At 43.2% G+C, this 15,510-nt stretch overlaps 1 protein-coding gene across 1 annotated transcript in view; it reads left to right on the top strand.

Annotated features, from left to right (window-relative positions):
* LOC119390892 (trafficking protein particle complex subunit 11) overlaps window positions 1–15,510 on the top strand; it is an 81,056-nt gene that overhangs the window by 40,956 nt on the left and 24,590 nt on the right. The window contains exons 19-23 of the mRNA XM_037658596.2: window positions 3,168–3,305; window positions 9,760–9,968; window positions 11,036–11,211; window positions 11,735–11,829; window positions 14,252–14,311. Coding sequence (XP_037514524.1) covers window positions 3,168–3,305; window positions 9,760–9,968; window positions 11,036–11,211; window positions 11,735–11,829; window positions 14,252–14,311 — 678 coding nt within the window. The remainder of the gene's footprint in view (window positions 1–3,167; window positions 3,306–9,759; window positions 9,969–11,035; window positions 11,212–11,734; window positions 11,830–14,251; window positions 14,312–15,510) is intronic.

The following is a 15,510-nucleotide window of genomic DNA, read 5'->3' on the forward strand; positions in this document are numbered from 1 at the left end:
ACTGTTAACCCTTTCAGACGCCACCTATGAAGAACTGTCTGTAAATGCGTCAAATCGATACAATGTGATTTCAAGACGCTAGATATTATATTGCAACAAAAAGCAATGTCATAATACGTTCGTTTATGTGTGTTATGGTAATCAATCCTAATTGCTTTGTAATTAATAATCGATATATTCTGAAGCCACTCATACTCTGTTTTTGCACAAATAGAATGAAATCTCAGGCTCGAAATATAGTGCAAATTTGTTTTCGGTTATGTCCATGTTGAAGAAATAAAAATTATACTTTTGACGTGGGTCACGGGAAGCGGCACGTCGAATGACTCGTCAAATATCGTAGTGCCTTCAGCAAAGTGATCGTATGCAGCACTACACTGCAAAATGAAAAATGAAGGCAAATTTATTATGCAGTAGGTTCCATTCTTGCAAAGCTCAGTGTATCATGCTCTCTCTTAGCCCCTAGCCGTTACAAATGGCAAAAACAAGTGGTGTACGCAATTGTGTACACAGCATGTCAGAGGACTAAGTCCAACACTCAGTTATTAAGTTATTGTGGGCTTTTTTCAGCAGTGTAATAACGTTTTTACAGTTTGCTTATGTTTACAATGCGGCACGTTATATATATGACGCGATGGACATTGTTGTGTTATGGGGTACTGGCTTGTTATTCTCAACTTTTCATTATGTTAAGTGAACATCTTGAGATTTAATTGCAAAAAAAAGGTTACTTAGAAGCCTCAGAACACTCTGCATAATTACAATCGTAAATTTTGCTGCAAACCATTTGGTCTTAATTCCCATGACGTAGACCTGCTGCTCTGTTGCGAGACAGAACATAGCTATCTGATTGATAGCAGAATATTGCAACATTTTGACATTCTCTTCAGATGACTTGGTGCTGCCTGCTATGCTGCATTAACTGTGTGGCCCGATTTAACCCACTCGAGTGACCGCCTACCGAGTCGTGATGTCACAACAGATATACCTTCTATGAAATGATTTCAAAAATGTTTGTTACAGACTGTCACAGCAAATTATGTACATTGGCCTGAATTTTGAAGATATCTTTTCTGTGGTTTGAGGGCTTAAGACCTTCATTTATAGGAAAAATTAGGATTCAGAGATGGCTTTTTGGTAGGGGTGTGCGAATATTCGAGTTTTGAATTCAAATCGAATAATACCTGATCGAATAATTCGCTTCGTCTTTCGAATAGCTAGTATTCGAAGTTTCGAATAATTCGACAGGACGAATATCGAATACATGACAAAGGCCAATGGTGCAACTTGGTTTAGGTGGGGGTCACTAAAACTAACGCTAACATCGTTACAGCAAGCCTTTCGTTAAAACTTCTACTAATATCCTGGTTCATCAGCGAGCACATGTTTATTTTAAAGGAGATTATGGCATGTCCGCAAGTAAAAGAAAACACTTGAGAAACTGTCAAGCCCTTCACGACTTCGCCTCTGAAACGAAGGCACAGACTTGTGTAGTTCGGTTAGAGTGTACTAGAACAGGGGAGTGCTCGGAACGAGCTTCGAAATGTGAAGCCCAAACGGGGTCAAGCCGCTTGTGGCACTGCAGTTGGTAGCCTGCAATGTGTCATCGTTTAAGAGTTGCGCGCAGCTCCACCAAAGTGGTGCACTGGTACAATGCCCGCTTCCCACTCAAAAGGCCTGGGTTCGAATCGTAGCTGTAGATGGTGGGTTGTTATTTTTAGTGCTGCTTGTTATAGCTGTACTTTTTTCCTTTGTTTCTTAAAACTAGCTTCAGTTGCTACGTATTGCTACACAAAGTAATGTGAAATGTCAAGTGAAATAAAAGAATTTTGACAGCGAGCATAATTATTTGCGGCGCCACCACATGGCATTCAACAAAAACGTAAAGTATGGCCTCTGAAATTTTTGCGAATAGGAGACTCGAAACGAGACTTCACATTTTACGTTGATTTTTGTAAAAATACATAGCAGCTGAAGCTAGTTTTAAGAAACAAAGGAAAACCAATACAGCTATATATAACATGTGACCCTACAAATAAAAACCCTTAATCTACAGCTGCGATTCGAACCCGGGCATTCTGAGTGGGAAGTGGGCATTCTAATCCTACACCACTTTGGCCAAGCTGCACGCAACTCCTAAATGACGACACATTGCAGATTACTGATCGCAGCGCCACTAGTGGCTTGACCCTGTTTGGGCTTCACTTCTGTGCATTGGTGCTGCGGCCATTCCAAGCACTCTCCTGTTCTAGTACACTCTAGTTCGGTCACACATTATTCAAGTGCCGTAAAACGTCTTGATTTTGGCCCGTGAAACCCTTGGTGATTGGCTCCACATGTGAAAATTTGTTCACGCTGTGCACTCGCCACTACCACACCGCACCACTCGTTCAGAAACTCCCATCGTTCCAGCGCACTCCTAAAAACTCTGCTGTGAACCCTGCCCGAAGATTTTTGGGCCCGGAGCACTCATGACAATGAAGCACAACATTACCTTTGTCAGACGAGCCGTAAACACCGTAACATCATGGCGAGAAAGCCTGAAGCCAGGTCATGTGGAACAGCTTGTGTTTCTGTGTGACAATTTGTAGTATTCCGGTAGCAGTCACTCACCGCCTTATTAGCTCGAGGACATGAGCAGGTTTTATTTCTTTGTTCTTTTTTTCAATTTCAAATAACATCTTTGGTATTCGATGTTTGATATTTTTGGCCCCTATTCGGCACTATTCGATTCAAATTCTATTGAAGGTAAAATTTCACTATTCGCACATCTCTACTTTTTGGTACTGTTTTAATTCAAGTCAGAATTTAGAATGCAACTGACATAACAATCTGCAATTTGGTGGCTCATAGCAGGGGCGTAGCCAGAAATTTTTTTCGGGGGGGCACCTCCTTGATCTGAAGTGGGGTTCGGGCAGGCACTGTGATCGGGTGTCATTTTGAGCCCTGTATGCCATGGCGAAAAAAAATTTCGGGGGTGGCACACCGTGCCCCTCCCTGCCTACGCCACTGGCTCGTATGTAGTATTGCTCGGCCTAACATGCATCCGAGTGGACATTCGTTGCAGTCACCCTTGTTTGTGCTTGATGTTGTTTCTTTTGTCTCTCTATAGTTCTCACACAAGGTATCTGGTGATCTAGTGTGCGTCTGTTGATTTCTGCCGACAGCACTACAACAACTTCTGCGTCGTCGAGGACGGTGACCCAGCCGCAGCCATAGGCAGCCTGCACCTGGTGCCACGGAGGACGCAGTCCTTCTCTTTTGCATTCCTGCCACGGTCATGTGACATCAACAGTGACATCCAGGTCGGCACATAGTATGGTACTGATTAGAGAAACGTAAAATTGCAAGTAAACACAGATTTTCATTAAGGTTGTGTGAAACAAAGAAACAAGCACTTAAAATTCCCTTCCTTCGTTCATTCATAGCGAGGGTCTCATTCCGACAGACTTGATGCCCTCAGGTAGTATGCAAGGGCTTATTGCTCAGCTGCCCACTCTGAGGATCACGTGCTGCGCGACACCATCTGGCAAACAGAAAGTGTGTTCTACACTGCCGTCATGGCTACGAGCGGCGCTGACTAGCACTCCAAGCAAAGCGCCAAGTGCTTGTCTTTCTAGTCTTTGTGGTCTGTCTTCATTTGTGCTGAAGTTCTCTTCTTAAATGATAGCACTCCAAGGTTTGCACGCACATAAACGCCCGATAAAAGTAGACGAGGGGATGACAGCCACCGTAGCTCAATAGGTAAGAGCATTGGGCGCGTAATCCAAAGGTTGCAGGTTCGGTCCCTGCCGGCGGCAAGTTGTCTTATCGTCCGCTTTACTTTCTTCACATCTATATCGCAATTCCTGCAATACACTTAATACGATATAATTAGCATTCCCTATACCTTCCTTGGCGACATTATCTGCTGGTTTTCATTAAGGTTGTGTCAAGCAGAGAAACAAGCACTCAAAGTTCTCTTCCTTCATGCAAGTGAACACGGGGTCACGCATATGGCCTGTTGCTTTCCCTTGGACTGCTAACAAGGTGCAAGCATTCTCTGGGGACTACTACCTATGCAAATGTTGGTTTTTTGGAGGCTGTTGTGTGAATCAAAATATACATCAAGCTGTACAGGTGAACTCTTTGTCTCAAAGTAAAAAAAGAAAGCACAGTAATCAGTGGGTTTGCTATAGCAACAACAAGGACAGAGCTGAAGTATGTGCCACTTTTTTTTATTTCTCTCACTGTGCCTAGACAGTTACTGAAACGTCAACTTAGATGACCATACCAGATGAGAGGTGCACCGTTTAACTAATTCAGCTGAAAAGAAAATAGAAAACATAAGCTTATATTTTGGTTTATACAGTACATAAATGCCTTGTGGCTTCTCTTTGGGCTGTATACAGGTTGCCCCAGCTAACTTTAGCCAGGCTTTAAAAATATGCTGACGCATGTAATGACAACTCGACGAAATGCATGTTGCTGGCTATTGCATGGAGTAAGTCACACTATTTTTTGTGTTCTGCTGAATTCTTTAATTAGGCAAGATTAATTAACCAACTTTTAAAGCAACGAAACTGGGCATTAGGGAGCACTGCAATTATGGCGTGCAAGCGGGCATGTTGCGTGGTATTTATTTGTATTTCGTGGGCACCCATAGTAAGCAGAGAAACACTAATACTTAATAGGTAGAAAGTTATAAACTGTCTAGTTGGATGTTTTGCAAACCGATCTACAACTTGTAATAATTGGAATTTTTTGCCCAGCTTCAACACTTTAAAAGTTCATTAAATGATCTTGCCTAACTAAGCATTTAAGCAGAAAACAAAAAATTGTGTGACTTACTCCATGCAATAGTCGGCAACATGCATTTGGTCACGTTGTCATAAAGTGCGTCGGCATATTTTTTAAGTCTGGCTAGAGTTATCTGGTGCACCGTGTATGTGTGACAAGTGTCCTTCTTGTAGATCATGTTCGTGGTTGGCTTTCTGCTGTTGACATCACGTTTTTGGCAGCATGCAAGTTTAGACGTTAATGCATAGTAACATGAGGTGGTGTGCACAATGATTGTGCATTTGGCTGGTTGGTTTTGAGCACACCGGAGTGCTTTGCGGCATGCAATACGTTCAGCTGCTCAAAAAACAGAGTGCTTGGAACATGTTTGGCTCATTCTTTCAAAGCACAACATCCCTCACTTAAAGCGTTCAGAGGCACTGTCAACTTCATTGTGGGAGTATGAGAGACGTCTGGTGGAATTTCAGTCACGTCACTACTGCAGCTTCGGTTATCGATTGATATCTGCAGTAGTGGTGCCTCAGAGCACGCACACACACATGTTTGTTCGCAACATAAAGGACACTTGGTTGCTCCTTCTTTTTAGCCACCGATTGCTCAGGCAAATAATATGTTTTAAGGTCGATTGCACTTTTTCTGGCACCAATCAAGGGTGCGGTCCACACTATTGCATTCCGGACAGAGTGACATGGACCAGCCAAATGAATTACAAAAGGCAGCGAGACTAATCAGATTGTTGCCAACAGATGAATGGGCACCTAAGCAAATGTTAAGAGCAGTGGAGATCAACAGAACCATGGGCCAAAATTAAAGACGTGAACACGTGGCGAACAAAGGAAAAATAAGCCATCAATGAGTGAAGTCACTGTTGTGCTGAAACAAATTGCGGCAAGTATGTATACATAAACTATGATCTGTACACTGCACAGTTTCTTGTGATTTAGCTTGAAACTCTAATGACTGACTGCTAAATGTGCAAATTGTGAAACAGGGAACCGTACAAGGATAGACATGCAGAACAATGGAGTGCAGACTACCAAATGGTTGAATGAAACCTTCAGCATTATAGAAGATTGCATACACAATAGATATGTATACAGGTGCATACAGATCTGTTGTGTACACTATTGGGTGTTATGTAATAGCTAAGGTTTCCTTAAACCAGCTGCTAGTCTGCGCTGTATTGCTCTGCAGGTCTATCCTTGTGTGGTGCTCTGTTTCATTACTTGTGAATTTAGCAGTAAATCATTAAAATGAACCAACTAGCCCATCAACACATTAAACTCAACTACGTTTGAAACTCATGTTGTGGAGAAGTAGCTTGTGGCTTCTCAAACAAATCAGCTACAGAGCGATATTTTTTCATCAATCCTCGTAACTGTGTGGAACAGAGGTTCTGATCGTTTATTTATTTCCTGCTTCTGTTTTAATTTATGCTAGTGATAACAGCTCAGTCATTGGCTGAGGCATGATTGGTACAGTTGGTGCCTTTAGGATCTCAAGATATTTGTGATTGGCATATAATTTATCACATATAAGAAATGTTTGTAGGCTCTGCGATCATTTACTTTATTGGCACTGTTTAACATCCTAGCATAACATGAAAGCGTTCTAAAATGCTGAAGTGAAGAAAGCCTGAAGATTAACAGCTTTTAAAGGCTAACTAAGAGTTTGCCCTTTCTAAGAAAAAGAACTGTTTTCCACTGAAGATTTTGACCAGTTGGTGCATAAAACGTTCGTTTGTCCAAATTTGATCTGTTTGTGCATCAAGGTGCCCACCCACACCAGAAAGTGCTGAAAGCAAGCATAAAAAGAAACTCAGACTGGCAGCACATTTTATGTGTTGATCTGCTTTTATTCCTTTCAACTCAGGCAGTGTATGCCTGAATAAACTGAAATGAATTGAATTTAATATTGCTGTTTCAGACTTTGCCATGGCAGAAACAGATAAATGAGGGCAAGTGTCATCCAGGAAGATTAATACAAATAACTAGAACCAATGAGCTTTTTTTTATTGTGCACTGATGAGCTTTAATAACTGTAGTTGGACGAATAGCAAAATTTTGAGTGTGAAGTGAATTCGAATAATAAAGTTTGAGTGCGAATCAAATCGAATAATTTTCGAATATTTCTCTAACATTTTTCAAATACTTTGAAGCGAAATTACAGACAAAAGGTTGCACAGGGTCCCTAAGCATATTCTAAATTACATTCTAAAAAATTATAGCTCCGCAATGGCGCAATCGGGTGCCACCATTTTGGGCTCATCGGAAAGAGCATTTCTCCGTTTTCAAATTTCCCACTTCAGCTACATCCTCCATTCAGAAACAACCGTAGAAAAAGCAAATGTTTAAAGTTCGGTTCGAGGTCTCCCATTGGCTGTGTCCACGATGTTGCTCCAGCACGCCTCGCCATTGGTCCAATGCTCGCTCCGGGAGAGCATCGTCTGCTACTTGTGCATTGTGAGGTCATGGTTGTCGATAATCGCGCTACTTAGTGACGTGTTCACTCGTTCTGTGTTCATCGATCATTGATCACTTAGAATATAATTACGCTTTAGTTTGGCAGCTGGAAGCGGAACCTCAATCATCAGATTACGATAGTGCGCCGCGCTTGTCGCAAACATTGCAGACGCGCGTCTCAGGCCAACTCGTGGGACCGGCGGTTAGAGGTTCTGCTTGTCAGCACTTCGGACCTCGTGACGAATACCATCGCTGGACGGAAACCACTCTGTAATGCTTAAGTCATTATATGTGGCGTTTTTTTTTCGAAATGAGCTAAATCCAGAAACCGAAACTAGCTCAAATATTGCTCCATTGGCAAGTACATTCTCTCAACTTTCCTCTAAACGAGTTATCAGAACGAAGTATATCAAATACCAACAGCTACTTGTGCTCACAGATCTCCTTTCGAAACGAACTTGAGCCAGATTCATGCGCTGTATGGATCGAAATCAGTCAGATCCAGTATGCCAATAGCAGAGCGCTTCAGCGATCACGTGATTCAGCAAACATGGAAGCTTCCATGTGATTTCCCGCCTAGCCTGACTGCTCTGCCTGTTTTCTGGGTGTTTCTGCTTTGTTTTGCCCTTTCGGAGCTGGATTATCATCACGGATTCTGATGGAAGAGAAGAGATTGGCGAGAGATCTGTCCCCACATGTCGACGACATCAGGAACAGAAGCAATGTCGACGCCGGCGAAGCAAGAATGTGCCGCTGCCAGAATTTCAATAAAGTTTTTTCAAGAATACCATATTGAATTCAATGTCTCAATTCAATGTGAGCCAAATCCAACGTTATCTTGCTAATAATGGTGAAATCCACTGCATATTTTTTAATTGATTGTGGCCAGAAACTTCCCCTAGCCGACATGTAAAACATATCCATAGAATAGCTTTGACAGCATTGTATTTAGTATGCATAGCAAATTTTTGCCGTTTTCTCAAATTCTCTTTGGATGGATTTGACTCATTTCGAAAAAAAAACGCCTCATATAGTGCTATACACGAGCATTCTTTCCTTGTTCAGCCATGAATAAGGCTAGTTGGTGGCAGGGCATCATATATGTGAGGCACATATCACACAAAAATGAACACAGATCTCACGCTTTCTGCATCTTGTTTTAATGTAACCTTTCACTGTCTTCTGCTAGCCTCCTGGTTAGCTCTGGTGATACAGCTACAGCTCCAGAAAGACATAGGTTCCAGGACATAAGATACTGTCCTCATTAAAACAGTATCTTATCCTTGTCCTCAAATGTTTATTTTAACATGAAAGTGTTTTATGCTGGGGTCCACCAAGACTTTCATGACGTCACCAAATTGAATGCCATCAAATGGCAAAGAAAAAAAATTCACAGCATATCCACGGGTGAATGATGAAGAGCTTGGGCGAAGCTCCTGAAGCAATCATGGTTACACCGTGAAATCTGCAGTGGTTTCGCCCAGCAGTAATCAAAGCGATAGCCCAGTACATCATCAAAGACGTGACAAACACTGTATATATTTATACAAGAAATTTTATTAATCGTAAGTGGTAGCTAGACGTGGCTTCCGTTCCCCCTTCATTATAACGGCTTTATGGTCGGTGAAGTAATGGATCAGTGATGGATCGTAGTGGGATGTTTGCAAAGACGAAGTAGTGGGCAGTTTGCAAAGGGTCAGTGATGGGTCGTAGTGGGATGTTTGCAAGTACGAAACAGTGGGCAGTTTGCAAAGGGGGTTACGCCGGACAACGGAGACGTGACAAGGTTAGACTAAGAGGAGCTTCGCCCCTAAAAACTGAGAAAAAGTTCCGTTGATAGGAGTCGAACCTATGACCACTCGGTCCACGACGATGGCTGCTGGGCGTTTAGCCCACTGAGCTACCGCCAAACACACCACGGAGGCTACATGAACGCGCCTTTTATCTTTCACACTTCCCTCTCACAGCGTTCTTGGATGGATGGATGCTACGAGCGTCCTCTTTATAACGGGGCGGTGACATGTGTGCCACCAGGCTCAAAAAAAAAAAGAAGAAAAAACGCACCGTTGCTACGACCATCCCATTTGATGCGTTTCCAACAAAGTGTAATTTCGTCAATGCTTTATTTGTATAGCTTCATGCTTGTACTGTTTGGCAGATGATGGTCCATTCTATCAAGAAGCTTTGTGTGTCTCAGTTCACAAGAGGTAAATAGTAACATGTAGGCTGATTTCGTGCAAAGCTGTGTCATGTATTTTTAATAAGACGCACATGACAAAAGCATTATTGATTAGTATTTTTGTGTAACCTACAGCATGCATCCGGTATGCAAGTCTGTGATCGTGCTATAAGTACTGAATATTGTAAAACAGTCACCATAACAAAACCAGATGATCAGGAATAGAATAACCTGTTGCTTTGTTCACAACCTGATCACATAGCCATTGTGCCATGGTGGGGTTGAGCACTGTTGTGATTGCTTGCTTCACCATCACTGTGTGTGCATGTCTTCTTAAAGGTGTGCTCGGTGCACCTGCGACTGGGCTCTCCTCCGTCTTCCGAGTCGTCCACCGGTCTGACCTTGGCTTGGAACTGGGCATGGCCTCCGAGCAACTCTGGCAGTAGTGGTGCAAGGCCGGGCCTGGCATGGGACCCGATCCCTCGCAAGCCCTTCGGCCATGGCGAGGAGGTGGCGTTTCACCAGCTGCCGCAGATGGCCACCACCAGGTGAAGCACGATGAAGCTTATTATGCCCGGGAGTGAATCGAGAAGCAACAGGCAGACTATCTTTAAGATGTAACATGTACCAACTGGCCCTTCAAGATATCCTTTACTGACTTCACTTCAAAGAAGTATTGATGTGACATTCCCGACATTTTTTTAATTAAACAAAAGCTAGTAAGATTGACAGTGCCATAAATAATATAATTGTTTTTCTATAAACCAGTTATAATGTTGGCTCCAAGGAAGAGTATCTGTTGTGACGTCATAATGCAGAAGGTGATCACATGAAAGCACAAAACTGTGATGTTTTAGCACTTGCTTTGGCTCGCTTGGTGGATCTCCCATGCTGCCGCATTGGGCCATGCAACAAGTTTGCGTTGTTTCGACTTGACCCTATTATGTACCGGCCAACTCTCCTGAAGTATTTGTAAAGTTTGCAAACTTTGGTTGTCTAGAATTTTATGTATGTTGAATCAATCTCTATGAAAAATAAATCTGTTCGCAAAAAATTTTGCATAATGTTTAAAGATTGGCGTGGTGCAAGGTTGAAAAATCTGCCCGCCCTCCTAAAGTCTATCTGTCTGACACACTTTAACAAATTTGATTGTTCATGGGTTGACACGAATGCTCAAACACAGTCTCACATAAAGTAATTTCAAAACAACTATTTCACCTTCATTCCTAGCCATAGAGAGCCCATTTGTACGAAAAAAATAATTACATGTTGCTTAAGTTAAAATTTACTTGGCATATTAATCAGTGATTTGTTTATTGAAGTGTTGACAATTAAAACTTCACTGCACCATATCAAAGAGGCAAGCTTTCCATGCATCAGCATAAGGCGTTAGAAATGAAGAGCACATGCAATATATCTCATGTGCTACTTCATTTGTAATGCTTATAATGCTCAACCTGAGCATTATGGGTCTAAAGGCTTGATGGCCGACTCCTGAGTGACCACCTTGCACCAATATGGCTTTGATGGTACAAGGGCGAGTAGGAAATGCGATGGCACCCTTTTACAAATGACAGTGTTTAAGAGGGAACATCCTGCTTGTTGGTGGTGACAGGATTCACCCAAGGCGTCCTCAGGTGTCCCTGGTGCTGGACCACAAGCCACCGGTGCTCCTGCACGAGTTCTACCAGCTGGCCATCACCATTGTGAGCGAGGAGGTCGCACCACTCACCGACGTCTGCCTCAGTATTGGACTCGTCGACGACCTCGACCCCAAGTATTACAGCACCAGTGAGTAACAATCTGTACTGGCACAATGTCGGCATACAAGATGCGTACGAGATGTAAAGGTCAGAGTAGGATCGGTGACATTTCTAAACCTACTAAAGTTGCTTGTTAGTGGTACAAGCTAGCGTTGCTTGCTTGCAAACTTAGGATATTTACAGTGAGATGAGGGTAACGACGGAACTGTATGAAGCAGCTGCTGCTTATCATTTGAACAACAGCAAACGATAGTGCCTGAACGATGTGCCTGAACTAGTGGACTCAACACTGTGTGCTCAAAAATGCAAAAGAACTCAAAAACCCACCACGAAATGTGGAATAGAGGTTGAAATTTTTTTAGGTTATTTAGATCGGTAAAATGTGCCATTTATGTCAACAAGGAAATAAAAGAAGGTTGGAAAAAGACATTTCCTGTCCGACAGTCTTGCCTTTGTCACTTGGCTACTACTGTTCCGATGCTGGAAATTGTTAAACTTGTCGGTTCGAACTGCCATTGTTGTCCTGCAACAAAATCTTTTCTGTGGTGCAGCCCACTTCACGTGCGAGCCAACGCCAGTGGTGCCCAAGCAACCATCCAGCAAGATTAGAGGATTTCACATCGAAGACATTCCTGCTGGGGGTCGGGTGAGTTGCACCTTTGGCAACTTGCCTAGAGAGGGCACTGCGCTGGGGTATGCCTGCAGTGATCTCGAGATAGCAGGTGGTTCTTCTCTTGCAGTGTTTACGCACATCTTTGTCTGAGGCTCTGTGTTGTGTGTACTGGCTTGATTGCGGTGTGCTACTAGTGAAGCAGGAATGGTCAACATCTGGGCTACTTATCTTTCCTGAATATTGCATCTCTTCTATGGATGTTCCTGAAGAAGGTTTAACTAGTACACAATACCAACAAATACTGAAGCCATGGAGCCAAGGAAAGCGAGGCCCAATTGCTTACTCTTGCTTGTCCAGCCAACACTGGAAGTTTATTAGCTGCATAATCTGAGGAAAAATTGAGCATTTCTGCAGCACCATCACAACCTGTATTAGGACGTGTGAGCAACATAACATGGTCTTGTACTGTTTTTCTGGTTTGAGTCAAAAACCGTTTGTGAATGCGACATTTCCTCTGATCCTGCAATAATGGTCCGTAATTTTGGACACACCTACCTTACTGTGAAGCACAGATCACATGCAACACAGTTAGGACTAACTATGTCGCAATCTTTAAGTTGTTCTTCCACGTGTTATGGTGGCGTTAGCATTATTATTTATTTATCATTAAATTTTGTCCCTCGCGTGTTTAATATGGGCTTTACAGCAATTTTTTTGTTTTGTGACTGGATGCATTATGGTACAAAATTGCAACCTCCAGTTGTTGCTGGTAAGAGTTCGAGCATTCCTGTCTGCATTTCATCTCTCTGCAGTAGTGCACTGGTACGGAGTAGAGTGAATTGGGGGCAACAGTTGTCACCATAGCTTTATCGGTGGAATCTAAAAAAAAAATCACGATGAGGGTTTTGTGCAAATTGGAAACACTGTCTAGTTTTCTTGCCTTTTTCTTCTTTTTGATGAATGTGAACATTTTTAAAGTAATCTCCACTCTGTGAAAATCAAACTAAACCTTAAGAAGGGTTTCTATGTACTTCCTCCACTTTGTTGTGCTAGTCTCCTCACTAAACGATCAGCCCCAGAGATCTCGATTCTTCTTTAGGAACCGGTGGTTAGCATGGCAACAATGCAGCTGCTAGTGAAAGGGTAGCATGGTCAGGGAGACTCAGCATGGCGATTAGATGAGGAAACTTGCGGATGTATGTAGAATGAAGCCACTTAACAAACGGAACAGGTTTCTGGTGATAATACAGTAGACTCTCGGTAAACGGAAATCTCTTAAATGAATTTGCAGCTTAAATGGAACAACTGCCTCTAACACGATTGGTTTTGTCCTTGAATTCTGCATCCCTGTTCGTCTCCCAGTAATTGGAACTCCTGTCAAATGGAACACATTTGCCTGGCTCCTTCAGGTTCTGTTCATTGGGAGTATAACGTACTAGAAAAGTTCTCCTTTGTCTCATAGTTGGCATAAAACAAGCTGATGCTGATGCCAGTATGAGACACTGGCTTTCAAGCTGGCTCTTGGCAGCTGTAGTACACAGTTGTAGCTTCATGTGTGCACCGATGGGGAGGTCATTGGTTGTCTTACTGGCACAAGGATGTGTTACATGCTTCGTGCCAGACACCAAGAAGTGTGTGTCACGCACGTGAGAACAGGAATGTGTTAATGTTAGGCTTGTGTGGATAGTAAACTTTAGGTTCAAAGCAAACAGTGATTTGGTCGAATAATTTCAAATCAAATTCGAATAGTATATATCACATATCATTAAAAAAATGAGCATATTTGTCATGACCCAACTAACCTGCACAATATTTTTTTAATTGAAACAACGCATGTGCAAATGTCATTCTTTTGGGTTCAAAGGGAAGTGGAAGCAACTTTGAATAGTAGCAGGATTTGACTTTCAGTAGAATGCAAGTGATAACCTGTAAGATACGTTGCGTTTTAAAATTTGCTATACTTACAGCATATAAGCCGGTATAACAAGCTTTTAAACTTACAAAATGATGAATCGATGTGAGGGTAATCTGTTCATTTAACCTTGAAGGGGGGCTTCACGGCAGTGCGGTTTTTTCCTGGAGGGGTGTATTCACCGTATAGCACCCCTCCACTGCAGTGAAACCACCTTTACAGGGGGTTACATGCGGTTTATGTCTATTCGTTCATTTCGAATACTTCGAAATTTATAATAATTTAAGTTCGTTTCAAAAGCGAATTCGAATACTGTAATGTTTGTTCGAATATTCGAACTGCTCGAGTGTTCGCACAAGCCTAGTTAATGTGAAATATGACAACAGAACAAATGGAATGTGTGTTGTGGTTGCTTCCAGGCAGTGACTACCAGTGCACTTCTGTTCATAAATGTGATAGCCAGCACGCAGCATAGTATGTGAGCCTGCACTTTGACTGTTGCCCTCATGCATTCTAACGTACTCATTCTTTTTGTCCCAACAGAAAAAGCAGACTGTTCTGCTGAGGAACTCAGAAGTTGGAACACGGAGGGTTTTCGTCAAGGTGAGGCAACAGATTCAATTAAGTGGGAGGGGTGCCTTGTATAAGGTGAGCTTCTTTAAAAGGGGCTGTAACGATAGAGTTGCGCTGCAGCGGTGGCAAGATGTTCAAGCTCGCCTGCCTCCAGTGCCATACCTGCCAAGTCTCCCGGATTACCCGGGAGACTCCCGGATTTTGAACGTTTCTCCCGGTTGTACGGGTCATAGGAAAATCTCCCGGAAATCCAGTTTTGCCCCACGCGTCCAGTGTTTTGTCTGGCCACATGAGCAAAGTTGTCTGGCCACGTAGTAGAAAGGACGAAAGGATTCTTCTTCTTTTTAACGATGGTAGAAAGGTTCAACTCAGTTGCATTGCGCATGAAGTAGCGGTGCACTTTGTGCCGCAGTGCTGCCAACGCAAACGTGTCATAGCGCTGCAGCCGCGTCTTGCCTGTGATGCGTACATATAAGTACATAAAAAAGGCGCGCTCTATTTTCGCTAGGAGAGAGCGCTCTCAAGAATTATGGCGCCAACACAAGCTCATGATGCAGGTGGCTGTTTGATGTCGTGACGCGAGGTGGGACGTTCCGCATGCAGATGCGCAACACGAAATTAAAAAATTCATCCTAAGTGTGTTATAGGTTATATCAGCCGTTAATATTTCCTAGATGATGCGTTTTTGTATACACAAATCTATCCCACAAGTTATCTCGCCTTCAGAATTTTATCACTACTGCTTTAAGTGGAGAGCCCAACACTTAAGAGGGTAGCCGTTACCGATGTCTGTCGAGATAGCACGTTCGCCAGCGCTCGCGACCGTCCCCGTCTCAACGGCGCCTCTTATGGTCCCTTGCCCGACGAAATAACTGGTAACTGGTAAGCAACGACAGGTCTCGCTTGCGGAGCGATGTTATCGCATGTGCCCTTCGCGCGACGGTGACGGCCGGGTCGTTTCATCTCTGCTTCAACCGCGTTCGTCCCTAGTGCTAGCGCGCTTTTACTCGCACGTGAAACAGACGATGCGTAAGCGATGTTATCGGTTTGGACTCTGTACAGATCAGCGGCGACCGCAAAATCCCGCTGACAGTAGGCAGTTTTGAACAGCGTACGCTAAGTTAGCGTTAGCGTTTGCGGCCCGCTATTTCCGTCACTTAACGGGAGCCCGCAAGCGGTTAGCGTACGACGCATGCGCAGTTGCGTGAAAAGCCAACGCAAAGCTTTGC

This window comes from Rhipicephalus sanguineus, chromosome 4 (genome assembly GCF_013339695.2).
Source record: "Rhipicephalus sanguineus isolate Rsan-2018 chromosome 4, BIME_Rsan_1.4, whole genome shotgun sequence".
Taxonomy (NCBI): Eukaryota; Metazoa; Arthropoda; class Arachnida; order Ixodida; family Ixodidae; genus Rhipicephalus; species Rhipicephalus sanguineus.